The sequence below is a fragment of the Equus caballus genome, chromosome 14 (assembly GCF_041296265.1).
Source record: "Equus caballus isolate H_3958 breed thoroughbred chromosome 14, TB-T2T, whole genome shotgun sequence".
Lineage (NCBI taxonomy): Eukaryota > Metazoa > Chordata > Mammalia > Perissodactyla > Equidae > Equus > Equus caballus.
This window is the reverse complement of record NC_091697.1, coordinates 42,152,164-42,166,863: the sequence shown is the minus strand read 5'-3', so window position 1 is coordinate 42,166,863 and position 14,700 is coordinate 42,152,164. Positions and strand designations below refer to the sequence as shown.

At 48.9% G+C, this 14,700-nt stretch overlaps 1 protein-coding gene across 1 annotated transcript; it reads right to left on the bottom strand.

Annotated features, from left to right (window-relative positions):
* Nucleotides 1-255: 255 nt before the first annotated feature.
* Nucleotides 256-13,283, bottom strand: ATOX1 (antioxidant 1 copper chaperone). Its single transcript, XM_023617374.2, has 4 exons — nt 13,142-13,283; nt 6,470-6,545; nt 3,512-3,681; nt 256-391 (listed from the first exon to the last, which is right to left on the bottom strand). Exons 1-3 carry the CDS (start codon nt 13,145-13,147, stop codon nt 3,557-3,559), a joined length of 207 nt encoding a protein of 68 aa, XP_023473142.1. The 5' UTR covers nt 13,148-13,283; the 3' UTR covers nt 256-391; nt 3,512-3,556.
* Between the last annotated feature and the right edge of the window lie 1,417 nt (nt 13,284-14,700).

Sequence of the window (14,700 nt, the reverse complement as noted above, 5' to 3'; positions counted from 1 at the left end):
AAGGTGTTTCAAAACATGGAATCTAAGAAAGTAGTGAAAAGAAAGGGGATCAACCTGGCCCAACACCTTCACTTTACAGATGAGGAAAAGTGAGGCCCAGAGAGGGGAAGTGACTTGCTAAAGATCACACAGCAAAAAATCAGAACCCACAGGGCCTTACCTCCAGTCAGGAGCTCTAAGAACTCCAACCCAAGTAGGCATTGTGATTATCTCCTTCATAGCAAGTGACATCAAGACCACGCAAGAGACAACACCTCCAATGAAAGCAGCTCGAGTTTATTGCAGGGAAGCTAGGGAGGAGGAGGGCGAGTGAGGGTCTCTGCAGGAACTCCGGTCGCTGAGCAGGACTGCCAGGCCCCAGGTCTGTCTGGAAGGCAGGAGAGGGTCAGGCCTGGAAGAGATAAGTTAGGTGGAGCAAAGGCGCCATCTGCTGTGCACATGGAGACACTGCAAAAGCAGTCAAGGTTCGCTGAGGGCAGTGGGGGCGGAGGGGGGAAACCCAGGTGCTGGGGCAGGACGGGAAGCCCAGCGGTCAGCCCTGCACACTGCCCCCACCACGTCTGTTACACTCGGCTGGGCTGGAAGCCATTAACCTCGCTGAGTCGACCACCACTGAGGCCCCCTTCCGGGGAGCTCCCAGGGCTGCTGGGACAGTACTCCCTGTCCTGTTTCAATTCACACTGGGAAGGCAACAGACAAAATCAGGAGGCAACGATTCTGCCAGCCCATCAAGGTGACTTCACAACCAATAAACACTCTCTCTGCTGTTGAAACGGCGTTTCAACTCAGCCACCGGGGAGCTGCTGAAAACAGACTGAGATCTACGCCGCCTGGGGCAAAGCTCGCTGGATGGGTGACTCTCACCCAGTGCCGTGCCTCTGAATCCACAGGAGCCTTTCCTTACGACACGTGGTTACTGACACAGTACACACAAAACTACATGGTGTCTAGAATTTGCTTCAAAATAATATGGGGGGGCCATAGATGAGACAGTGATGGCAGTGATTTGATAATTGTTGGATCTGGGTAATGGGTACACGGGGATTCATTTTACTACTTGTACGTTTGAAACTTCCTATAGTAAAAAAGCTAAAATAAATGAATAAAAACTACTGTGAGGGGGCCGGCCCCTGGCATAGTGGTTAAGTTCACGCGCTCCGCTTCAGTGGCCTGGGGTCCACAGGTTCTGATCCCGGGCATTGACCTACACACCACTCATCAAGCCATGCTGTGGCAGCATCCCACAGAGAAGAATTAGAATGACCTACAACTAAGATATACAACTGTGTACTGGGGCTTTGGGGAGGAAAAAAACAAACAAAACAAAACAAAACCACTGTGAGAATTATTCAGCCATAGAAAAGAAGGAAGTACTGACAGAGGCCGCAGTTGGATGAATCTTGAAAAGATGCTAAGGGCAAGAAGTCAGACACAGAAAGTCATACATCGTATGATTCCTTTCATATGAAACATCCAGAATAGGCGAATCCAGAGAGGCAGAAACCAGATCAGTGTTAGCAGGGGCTGGGAGAGGGGGAAGTGGGGAGCGATAACTCAATGGTACAAGGAGTTTTTCTCAAGTGATAAAAAAGTGTTGAAATTTGAGAGAGGTGGTGTTCGTACAACATTGTAAATGCTCTAAATACCACAGAATGCTGTACTTTAAAATGGTTAATTCTATGTCATATGAACTTCACCTCAGTAAAAAAAAACTACTATGAGAAAAATACACATTAAGCTACACAAGGTTTACAACTGGCAGGTGTTATTTTTGTAGGTAAAGAAAATTCACATGCTCAGGCTGTTTCCAATTCAAGGCGTCTATCTTGGGGCTCCCCCATGTGGATAGCCTGCTCAGGATGTTTTTCATCTTCCCTCCCTCCATCCCTTCTTGTCAGAGAACTTTTATATTTTTTATTTTTTTTGAGGAAGATTAGTCCTGAGCTAACATCTACCGCCAATCCTTCTCTTTTTGCTGAGCAAGACTGAGCCTAAGCTAACATCTGTGCCCATCATCCTCTACTTTATATGTGGGACACCTGCCACAGCATGGCTTGACAAGCAGTGCATAGGTCTGCACCTGGGATCCGAACCAGCAAACCCTGGGCCACCGAAGAAGAGTGTGCAAACTTAACTGCTGCGCCACCAGGCCAGCCCCAGAGCACTTTTATCAAACAATCTAATCTTACATGGAGACCCAATATGAAACAGGGCTAGTGGGGACAAATGTGGGGCCCAGAATCCCACCCACTCACCCTCCCTCAAAACCCTAGGGGTGTAGGAACCAGGTGGTGAACACTGATGCACAGCATGGTAGAAACATTATCCTCCCTTTAAGGATCATCCCTCACATTCAGAGAGATTTCACAGGAACCCCCACATGGCAGGAAAGCGGGGTAGAGGCTGTAGCCCCATTTTATAGATGGGAGGCCTGAGTCTCAGTAATATAGGAAGTGTCCAAAGTCGCATGTGAAATGAGGGCAGAGCTGGAATTAGAATCCCAGAATTTCGATTATTCATCCTGGGCTCCTTCCTGAACATGGGCTGTATCCATGGACAGAAAAGGGATAAGGAAAAATGGACAGAAAAGGGATAAGGAAAAGACACATGCGACATCTCACGATTTGCATGTGATGTCACCATACTACAAGACACTGCCATGGCTCAGATTCCAAGGTACACCTTTAGGAAGGAGGCCATACTCAAAGGGGACTGTCACAGCTGGCCAGTCAGCTGTAGCTGGCCGCTGCCTGGGGAGCTCTCCGTGGGCCCACTCACAGAGACAATGCCACCAACCATTATAGAGCTCCAACTCAGGATGCCTGACTCTCCTCCTGGCTCTGCCACTCACCTGTGTGGGGCTTTGGGCAAGTCACTTCCCCTCTCCAGGCCTCATCCTTCTCAAGTACAGTGGGAGCACTGAACCACATCAGGGATGCGACAATCATTGTAACTGCCCCATCAAATGCACTCCATGGGCGGTGACAGCTAGGAGGGCTATGCTGTGAGGGAGTCTGAGAATGCGGCTGGGAACAGAGGGCAGGAACGTTGGATCGATGAGTAAGGTCTGCCCTGGTTTCACAGTGAAGAGTACTGGCCCTGTGCCTCTTACCTGCCCCTCCAGATTACGTAAAATCAAAGAGAATGTCCAGCTTAGACACGCGATTGTTTTTGCACCGGTCTGGGCAGAGGGCATGCTCAGGAAGCCCACAGCAGTTTCCAGTCGGGAGAGAGGCCAAGTATGAAGTAACTTACCTGGTCAGTGCAAGGGGCTCGAGGCCTAGGGCATAGGTGTCATCTCTGATAGGACAGCCAATTTATCAAAGCAAAAACACATAGCTCTTAACTTAACCCCTGTTGATCAAGAACTGCACCCTCCAAGTCATAAAGGGGGCCCTGGGAGACATTACATAGTACTCTCTCTACTCGCAGTTGGCTGCAAGGATTCCAGGAACATGCGATTTGCAGTAGATAATGAAATATTTTGTTGAAGTGCTGGGGCCTCACCCACCTGCCCGCTTTGGTCCATCCTGCGGGCCAGGGGCCCAGGCCCTTGCTACTTGGGGCCGAGGTAGGAAACGGCCTTTCCTGTTTTCCCCAGGGTCTCCAGCAGAGTGTCCACGCTGTGCTCAGAGTCGATGCAAACCTTCTTGTTGGGCAGGTCAATGTCAAACTGAACTCCTGCAGGAAAAGGAAGTGGGGTGTTGGGGGAGGAAGCAGAGATCCTCCCAGTCACAGTGGGGAAGAGTTCAGGCTCCAAAAGTCTTACTCACAACACCCTTCCCCTTTCCTGCAGACCAGTGCTTAGCCAACTTTTCTTGCAAAGGGCCAGAGAGCACACGTGGCCGTGTGGACTTGGCAGCAAATTCTTCTGTATGCCTATTGTCTTTACAACCCTTTAAACACGTACAAACCGTTCTCAGCTGTACAAAAACAGGCTGCACGCTGGATGACCTGGCCCATGGGCTGCAGTTTGCTGATCCTAGAGTTTGCTCAAGCCTGGGCCTTCTTTTAAGTGTTTTTTTTTTTAATTGAAAAAGTAATATAGACACACCATTAAAAAAAAAAAGGGCAAACATTTCTGAATAAAATTAGAATGTATAAGGCCCCCTACTGTCTCCAACCTCTAGAGCACTGTGAGCAGGATGGCATCTACCCAGGCTTTTTCCCAGACAGACAAATGAAAAGCAATTCCCCTAAATGGCATCATACTACATAAATTGGTGTGGCTGTATTTCACTTTCAAATGCCCAGGACGTCTCACCATCTTAGCACACAGAGACTTCCTTCATTCTTTTTAACAGCTACACAGTCTTCCACAGTGTGGATGTACCACACATCTACTCAATCCCCCACTGATGGACACTGAGGTTGCTTCCAATTTTTCACTATTAGCACAACAATGCTAGAGTAAGCATACTTGAACATATCTTACAGAACTTGTGAAAATATTTCTATACCTTGAATTCATACAATGGAAATCGTGGGGAAACAGACAGGTACATTTTAAACGTTAACAGATATTGCAAAGCTGCCCTCCTAAAGGGCTGTGCCAATTTAAAGGCCCCCAACTCAGCAATACATGGGAGGACCTAGAATGGGTCTTGTTGAGACAACAGAGGGTGGAGGGAAAGCCCTTGACTGGTTCCAGGCCTGGCTTCACCACTGACTAGTGGGTGACCATGGGCCAGTCTTGCCCATTATAGGCCTCAGTTTCCCCTCCAGTTCATGAAGGGGTTGGGGTTGGCCAGTTCTTATGGTCCTCCCAGTCAAGTATGCCATTAGACCGTGATTCCTCAGGCCCAGTACTGCTCATCTGGGGCCCCAACCAACTCAGAAAACCCTTCTGACCCTTCTCAAGAGGCCACCCAAGCTGAGGATAGTAGTGAAAGATGGGGAGAAACCTGTCCAAGTTCAAAGGCAGATCTCTAAGCATCAGTCAAGAGGCCTTAAAAATCACATGGCGCAGGGTTTAGTAATAAACTCTGAATTGGTACCTAACGGATACCCGGGGCAAAAAGGTGCAAAGTGCTCTTGCTACACTCTGGGTTTTTGTCTTTTGGTTCAGAAGTGTCTCCTCTTCTTTGGAATAAATATTTTGGTGGCATCATAGAGTTGGAAGAAACTGAAATCATCTAACACAGTACATTTCAAACTGTGCACCCTGAAGCCCTGGGTCCAGGGCAGGTGTCCTTGGCTGTCAAGAGAGAAAGCAGGGCCCCCTTGCTTCATCCACAGCGGGCCGCAATGTGTATGAGGGGCTTCCGAGCAGAGGTTCGTTCTTAAAGTATCCACAGCAAAAGCTGGTGTAGGCTGACATTCCCATACGACAGCTGGGGAAACCCAGGCTCCCGGGAGAAGAGCCCACAGTCATGTGGTAAGTCAGCAGCCAGGTTCTTTCCACTGCTTCAGCTTCTTTCAAACTAAGATCCTAGTTATCAGGACTGGAAACCAGCCACGACTCACTGGGGGACTTTGGGCAAGTCCCAACAATGCCAACATCCCCATTCCCCAGATGGAAAGTACGGCTCAGAAGACTGTGTGCAGTGCTAATGACACCCCAGCCACATGGAAGCCCTTGAAAATGGGGTGTTATTTTCATCCAGGGCTTTAAAAACGAAAATCTTAGAAGACCGACTGCCCTGGCACTACCAGAACTCTGATCACAACTCCGTCCCTCCCTCGTGGGACCCCAAGGCCAGACCCCAGCCCTCTCTGGGCCTCAGTTTCCCCAGCTGAGAATTAAGGGGGCTGGATGAGAATAATGGTTTTCTAAATATGTCCAAAGAAGGTGCTTTAGAAGTGCTACACATGACCGATTCAAAGTTTACTTTTAAATTGTCACATTTTAAATTTTAATAGAAAATGACACTCAGATGTGTCATATAACAAAAGTGATTACACTGGAGATCACCAATGTACTAACTCATGCTGCCAGGGCTCTGGAGCTAGACGGCATGGCCAATCCCAGCTCTGCCACTTACCAGCTGTGTGATCCCAGCCAAGTTACCTAACCTCTCTGAACTTCCTTTCTCTCGTGTTCAAAATGGAGATAATTTAAGAAGCTATCTAGGGGCTGGCCCGGTGGCGCAGCAGTTAAGTTCGCACGTTCCGCTTTGGCGGCCCGGGGTCCGCTGGTTCAGATCCCGGGTGCAGACTTGGCAAGCCATGCTGTGGTAGGCGTCCCACATATAAAGTAGAGAAAGATGGGCATGGATGTTAGCTCAGGGCCAGTCTTCCTCAAAAAAAAAAAGAAGCTACCTGAAATGGTTGTGGTGAGGATTCAATGACATGGTCCACAGAAGCTACTAAGCAGAGTACTCGGCACACGCTAAGTACTCAATATATTTCAGTTTTACCATTATAATCAGCTTAAACTCAAGCTTCTCCTGCGCCATGTCTGCATGCATTTGAATATAAGTGTATCTGTCTCCCCCACCCCATTCCCCACCAAGGGCCACTCACTCACCTCCCAGCTTGTTGAGGACCCGAGTGACCGCATTAGAGCAGCCTTCACAGGCCATGTCCACGGAGAACTCGTGCTTCTGAAACAAACAAAGGGGACCATGAGCCAAGTCCTGCAGAGTGACTCACACACTCCACCAGCATGCAGGTCGCCTCCGGGGCCAAGACAGGGGGCAGAGAGACTGGGCAAGATCTGGCTGTCGTCAGACTTCCCAGCAGCCTGTTTCTGACCTCCTACTCTTGTCAACCGCAAAGTCGCGTTAACTGAGGGTTTCTCCATCTCATAGTTTGTTGGATTAAATGAGATAATCCCTCTAAATCCTTTAGCAGTGTTTGGTACACAATGAGTCGAATCACCTGGGAAGCTAGTTTAAAACAGTTTCTGGTTTCACCTTCAAAATTCTGATTCTTGAGCTCTGGGCTTGTCTCGGGACCACCAACAAGTCTGATGTGGGTGGGCCCCAGTACTCTGAGCAATGTTGATCTGGTGGTCTTATTTATGCATCAGAAGATCACTTTCTGCATTAGAATCAGCTGGGAGCTTGCAAAAACTACAGGTTCTGATCAGTAAGCCCGGGCTGGGGCATCCATTATGGCCAGCAAGCCTCCCTGGGGATTCTGACACACGGAGACCATTGCTCTCATCCAAGGGCATCACTCGCAGAGGGAGTACCCAGACCTGGGAAAGGAAAGGATTTGCCGGGGCTCCCAGTGAGCTGGAGGCCAGGCCTGTAAGGGAACCCAGGCTCCTGCACTCTCTGTGTGGGCTCCACATCCTACAGTCTCCAGGATATCTAACGAACCAAGCTCCCAGAAGACAGGGGTTTTGCTCAGTTCACTGCAGCATCCCCAATACTTGGAACAGCGCCTGGTACAGAGCAGGTGCTTAATGCATTTTGTTGAGAGAATGGATGATTGACGTGGCTGGTTGAGGACCTCTGAATCCTTTCCTTTGCTTTCAGACACAGATTACTTATACCAATACTTCCTTCATTTTTCTTTTGTTGAGGGAGATTAGCCCTGAGCTAACATCTGCCAATCCTCCTCTTTTTGCTGAGGAAGGCTGGCCCTGAGCTAACATCCATGCCCATCTTCCTCTACTTTATATGCGGGATGCCTACGACAGCATGGCTGGCCAAGCGGTGCCATGTCTGCACCCAGGATCCGAATCGGCGAATCCTGGGCCGCTGAGAAGTGGAATGTGCACACTTAACCACTGCGCCACCGGGCCAGCCCCTATACTTCCTTTCTTTTAAAATCTCTGGAAATGAGACCCCTCTTCAGATCCCAGCTCTGACATTTACTAGCTGTATGACCATGAGTAAGTTACTTAACTCCTCTGTGCCTTGGTTTCTACATCTGCAAAATGGGGATGAGAGTCCCTCAGGGTGGTGAATGGAATGAACATAGGATTTTAAGCGTGGTAGCCAGCATGCAAGATGGGCCCGGCAATCTCCGCCTCTGGGTATTTATATTTTTGAGTAGTCCCATTCCACAATATCTCAAGGTTGGTCTGTGGGTCCAGTAGAAGATGGCTGAAGTGATGTTATGTGACATCTGAGGCTAGGTCATAAAAGACCGTGTGCTTCTACATTGCTCTCTCTCCGCGCTCAAGAGGAAGCTGGCTGCCGCGTCTTAAGGACACTCAAGCTACCCTGTGGAGAAGTGCATGTGGTGAGGAACTGAGTCCTCCAGTCAACAGCCATGTGAGGGAACCATCTTGGAAGCAGATTCTCCTTCCGATGGACCACAGCCCTGGCCACCATCTTCACTGCAACTTCACGAGAGACCCTGAGCCACAAACACCCAGCTCAGCTGCTCCCAGTTTCCTGACTCTCAGAAAACGAGAATTAATAAATGTTTGTTGTTTTAAACCACTAAGTTTGGGCTAATTACCCAGGAGCAACAGATAAAACATCAGGTAAAGAGACTCGGGCCCAGCAGTAGATTCCACTGGGTAAAAAGTTAGCTATCAGATTTATTATTATTAGTTTGTTCTACTTCCCTCTTTTCTTTCCCTTCAAAAAACAATGGCTATACTTTTCAGGAAGCACTTCAAAAGATTTCAAATCTATTATCTCAATTGGAATTCTGGGCATAGAAATATATCTCGCTGGAAGTACCTCAGGCAAAAATCCCTGCCCCTCAAAGGCCCCAGGCCCCTTATTTATACCCAACAGGTATTAGCCAACTCAGTTTTCTCAACTTCAGTGCGCATAAGAATCATCGGGGAGCCTGTGGACCGAGTGGCTCTGCTGCCACCTGCCTCAGTTGGCTCTGTCGCTCTGGGGTGAGCCTGGGCCGCTCCATTTTTAAGGCACGAGGAAGAGACAGGGAGGCAAGACTACACACTGAGAAAAACTGGTAAAGTAGCTTCTCAAACACTTTCCAAGTCTTAGAACATCTTTGGGTCTGGATCATCATCATGCTGTACAGGGGAAACTGAGACCAAGAGTTAAGCGGCTTGGATTCCCAGCGCTGAATTATTTAACCATGTGACCAGGAGACCACTATTTTATTGACGCCAAATCTGCAAAACCTGCCTTAAATAAAATGGTTTGTTTTTCTTTTCTTCTGGTTAAACAACCTCTGATTCCTTCAGCTTGGTTCGTGACTATTCAATAACCACCACAACAAACGCTGGAAATAGGGATTTGGAGTGAGTATTCCAAAATCCTGTCTTTAAGGTGTGGTCCTCAGACCAACAGTAGCAGCAGCAGCTGGGAGCTTGCCAGAAATGCAGCATCTCAGGTCCTGCCCCAGTCAGAATCCTCATTTCAAGACACTCAGTTTATTTCTGCCCACATTACAGTTTGAGATGCTGTTCTAGAACACTAACTACAGCGCGCCCGCAACCTGGTTTTATAAAGCTTTACTGGTACAGAGCTAAGCCCATTCATTTACTTTCACACCATAGTGGCAGACCTGAGTAGCCGTAACAGACCATATGGTTTATGAAGCCTAAAGTATTTACTATCTGGCCCTTTAAGGAAGTGTTTGCTGTCTCCTGCTCTAGAAGAACCAACAATCAAGATTCGTCAGTGGTTTGCACCTGTATACTCATCCAAAGCTTTAAAGGGTTTGCAAGACCAATCCAAGACCTAAATCTATTGAATGTCCACCATGTGCCAAATGCTCTTTATTTGCTATCTAAGTTAGCCCTCCCCCAGCCTGGTAAAGGGAAGTAGTCACCCTATTTGACTCAGGAGGAAACTGAGGTTCCCAGGGGTTAACCTAGGGGCCCACAGTCGCATGGGGAGTAGGTGCTGAGGCTGGGATGTGAATCCAGGCATTCCAGGCTCCAGGGACATCTTGCTGGTTCTGGACCAGCAAACAGCACTGCCGCCCGCCAGCCCCCACAACCCTGACTATTAGCAGGAGTTCTGAGAGTCAGAACACCTTGTGAAGCAGCACAAGGTTTTGCTGCCCAAAGACCTAAAGTCAACAGATATTTGAAGTTTTCCACTGCTGACTAGAGAGAGTGGGTCTCCTTTTGTCCTCCACAGTAGAGAGGTCAGAAGCCAGGAGGCGGTTACAATTCAGTGCTCCCCTCCTCCACCTCTGAGTTGCAAAAGTAAATTTGGTGGGCAGAGGATATGAACAGACATTTTCCCAAAGATGATATACAGATGGCCAATAGGCACATGAAAAGATGTTCAACGTCACTAATCATCAGGAAATGCAAATCAAAACTACACTTAGATATCACCTCTTACCCGTTAGAATGGCTATAATCACCAGGACAAAAAAATAACAAATGTTGGAGAGGTTGTGGAGAAAAAGGAGCCCTCATACACTGCTGGTGGGAATGCAAACTGGTGCAGCCACTATGGAAAACAGTATGGAGATTCCTCAAAAAATTAAAAATAGAAATACCATATGATCCAGCCATCCCACTACTGGGTATTTATCCAAAGAACTTGAAGTCAACAATTCAAAGAGACTTATGCACTCCTATGTTCATTGCAGCATTATTCACAATAGCCAAGATGTGGAAGCAACCCAAATGCTCATCAACCGATGACTGGATAAAGAAGATTTGGTATATACACATACAATGGAATACTACTCAGCCATAAAAAAGACCAAATTGTCCCATTTGCAACAACATGGATGGACCTTGAGGGTTTTATGTTAAGTGAAATAAGCCAGGCAGAGAAAGACAAACACTATATGATTTCACGTATTTGTGGAACATAAACAAACTTATGGACAAAGAGAAGAGATTAGTGGTTACCAGGGGAAAGGAGGGTGGGGGTGGGCACAAGGGGTGAAGGGGCACACTTATATGGTGTCTGACAAATAATAACGTACAACTGAAATTTCACATTGTTACAAACTATTATGACCACAATAAAAAAATTAATTAATTTAAAAAAAGTAAATTTGGGGGTACGGAAAATCTACTTAATGGACAGAGTAATCCATTCTTTACAGAGAATCCCAAGACCAGCCCCACCACTGAATGCTTGATTTTGCACAGTCCCAGCCCCTCAGGGCGTCTACTCTGTCACCTACAGAACAGGTCCTTTAAAGTAGATAAAAAAGCCCAGTACGCTGTGCAGTTCTTTCAGAGAATCTCAGAACTGGAAGGGCAGGCATGGAGTGGGGTCACATTGTGCATGTCCCTCCCAGAGAAGGAATTCTTTCTCAAACATCCAGGACATACAGTCTTTGAACACCGTGATGACTGGGAGTTTTCTAATCCTTCTACTTGAGTGCCTACTATGCGCCAGGCATTGTTCTAAACACTTACGCGCATTACCGTGTTTAATTGTCACAACAATCCCATGAGGTGGGTACCATTATTATCCTTTCTTGACAGACAAGGAAGCTGAGGTTCAAAGGTAAGTTCACTCATTCAGGGAGACACAGCTACTGAGTAGCAGGACCTAGATTGCGCAGTCTCCAAAGTCAAAACATTTAACCACTGTGGTCCTTGTTAAAATGGGGTTGAAACCCGCCTGCCTATAGTTCTACCCTTACTTGTCCTCGGTCTACACAAGAGTTGCCACTTCTTGGCAACCAGCTGTGTTAGTGGCTGTGCTAGATATTCTACTGGCATTTTCTCCAGTTAATACTAACACCAGCCCTATGAGGTCACAGTTTTTATCCCCATTTCACAGATGAGGAAATCAGGCACAAAGAGGTAAAGCAGCTTGCCCGAGGTCACCCAGCTGGCCAGCAGGGGCACAGATTTTTTCAAAGAGGTTCCTGAGATTCCAAGTGTTGGCCTGAGAAACCTCTCAGGTGACACACTCTCCTCCTTGCAGTTTTGTTGGCAGTCCCTCGACCAATACCCTCCTTCCTTCAGCTGTTCATCTGGCGATGTGGTGTCAGTGCCCTCTTCAATCTGATCATCCACTCTGGAGGGTCTTTTGTTTGTCAAAATTCCAAGAAGTGAACAGAGAAGAGAGTGATCCTCAAGCTGGCCTTTCCTTCACTGTCACCCCCCACAAAAACCTGGTGGCCTCCACAGTCCCAGTCCCAGGGTGATTAATGCTGTCCTCGGCAGATTTGCTTAATGGGGAGGGCTGATTCTATCAGGTTCTTTGTCCATACTTTGTATTGTCTCAGGATTTGTCTCAAGGCACCTGCCAAGACCCAAGGGAAACGACACCTGATATGTTTGTGGATCAGCCCAGAGGGCCTCTGGCTCACCTGTTGGCTCCCCAAAACTAGGCTGCTAAGACACAGGGCACCTGCAGGATACCTCTGGGTTCCTACTTGGAGCAGAACTGTGAACTAGATACCCTGGGGGAAAGTGCTAAACACCACATGACACCAACTCAGGATCTGCAGGATGCAACTGGGATCAGAGCTTCCTCCCAAGCCGGTGTTACTACTTTTGTGGTCAGGCCAGGAGAGACTGGGAGCCTGAAGGGGTTTAACCTTGGCTCTGCCCAACTCCCAAGATGACCTTGAATAAGTTACTGGGTTTTTAATATTTTTATCTCAAAAGGCCTTAATTTTCTACAAAATGCCCCATGAGCAACCACGTATATGCAACAAGACTGAGTGAGCTGCAAAGGTGGGCTGAGACCTACTCACTCCTCCCCAAACTCTGTCGCTGAGCAACTGGCGACTTTGGACAGGTCCCTGAACCTCTCTGGGGATCACAGGTTCAGGTTCAGAAAGTGACCAGTAGGAAAGGTTGAAAGCACTGTCTGCATTCAGTGTGGCCCAGCGCTAAGGGCGCAGGGGAAGGGAGGAAAAACACACACCTCTGAAAACCCGCCCTCTCCATGAGGCAACAGCCACCCCATCCCCCTCTTTCAGCCCAGCCCCGGGGACAGGGGCATCCAGATGGAAGGCGCGGGGACTAGGCGTCCCAGATCCGGCTAGCCACCCACTCCCTGTGTGATCTCAGGCGACTCTGCCCTTCTCTGCGTCTCAGTTTCCCAGTCTAGGCAGGGAAGGCTTGGGCTTGTAATCAGCGCAGGCCTAGCAGCTCCGATGTTCTGAAGCTCGGCTCCTAGATAAAACTTCTTTCCGATCCGATCTTCCGGAGGGTCGCAGAAGCTGGGGGCCGGGCGGGGAGAGGTGAGGAGAGAGGCAATAGCTCTGGCCGCGGCCTGAGCCCTGGAATAGCGACATCTGGCCGAGCGGCGGTGCAGCCGACGCGCAAGCCGAGCGCCGCGGGTCTACGCGGGGCGGGGGCGGCGCGGCCACTTACCGGCATGACTGAGGAGGCGGTGGCGGCAGCGACGACTGCTTTCCCGGGTCTGAGCGTTGGCGGGGCTGCTCTTCCGAGAGTGCACGCGGAGAGGCCCCGCCCCCTCCGGCCAGGCCCCGCCCCTCCCGCCCGATCGGCCTTAGGCCACGCCCCCTCCGGCCCGCCCGGCCAGGCCCCGCCCCCCGGCCCCGCGGGCGGGCAGACGCAAGTTGGAACACTGGCCGCCCCGCCTCCTTCCGGCAGGCGGGGCCCCTGGCCGCCCGGCACATCTGAGCCAGGCGGTACGCCGGCCGCTGGGCCAGCCTCCACCGCCTGTTGGCCATTTTTAGAACACCTGCAGTGTGTCAGGCTGGCGTTAGGGGTTGGGAATCCGTAGAGAGGCTCCCATAGTGAACAGGCCAGGACCCCGTCCCTTCCTAAAGGGACCATCTCACATGTTCACAAGGTCAATATTTATTGAGTAGCATCCATGGGCCAGCGCTGTCCTAGGCGTCCAAGACGGTAGTGGAAAAGACAGCCCAGCAGGGAGCGAAGGAAGCAGGCGATGATGATACAGTGTTGGAGGAGTTGTGTCGCGAGAGCAGAGAAAGGGCCTCTAACTGAGGCTGGAGTGTGTGTGCTGGGGCGGGGGGCGGCTGTTGAAGAGGGGAGGCTTCGGGAGGAGGTAATAATCTGAGTTAAGCGGGAAGAGTCCACGTTCATCTGATGAAGGAAGATGGGGTATTTGGGTGGGAGAGTGCAATTCATGAGAGGCAGCGTTATGGAAATTCATTAGAGATGAGGAAACCCTGTCAAAGAGGAGAGGTAAATGTACAGAATTCTATCCAACATATAAATAAATACATGAATTCCATCTTTTACATAAAAATAAGCCGGGAATGAACTACCGCAAATGTTACTAGAAGTTATTTTGGATGGGTGCAGGACTACAGGGAAAACCCTGATGTATATATTATTTTTAAAATTTAAAATAGCACGAAAGAGTATACAGCGAAAAGTCTCTGTCCTACGATGATCTTCCCTTTTTAAAGAAAAGGCATACTATACAGAGTTGCACCCTGCTTTTCTCATTTTAGGAACTATCTTAGAGATTTTTTTTTAATAGTCCATATCAATCCCGTTCATTCTTTTTAGTATGACATAGCCTTCTATTATTCAGTTGTACCGTAACTTATTTAACCAGTCCCGATGGCAGAAACTATTGCTTGGCTAACCCAACACTCATTCTCAATCTTTTTACTCTAGCTGCTACAGAGGCTGGAACCCCTAAATACTTGCTTTCTCATCCTCCCTTGCAGCCAAGTGTGCCCATATGATATGGCTCTGGCCGATGACTCAAAGGCAGAGTCAGCTAGGAGGCTTCTGGGAAAGCTCTTGCTTTCCTCTCAAACGAAACAGATACCACTCCTTTCCCCTTCCTGCCTAAAATAGTGATGTGCACCGTCTAGATGCAAGTGCACCATCCTCCAACCATGAGGGAAATGCCAAGAGAATCACAGAGATGCTGATTCTGGCTGTGTGCTTGCTGAACCCATGCCAACTACAGCTCGTCTCCCACT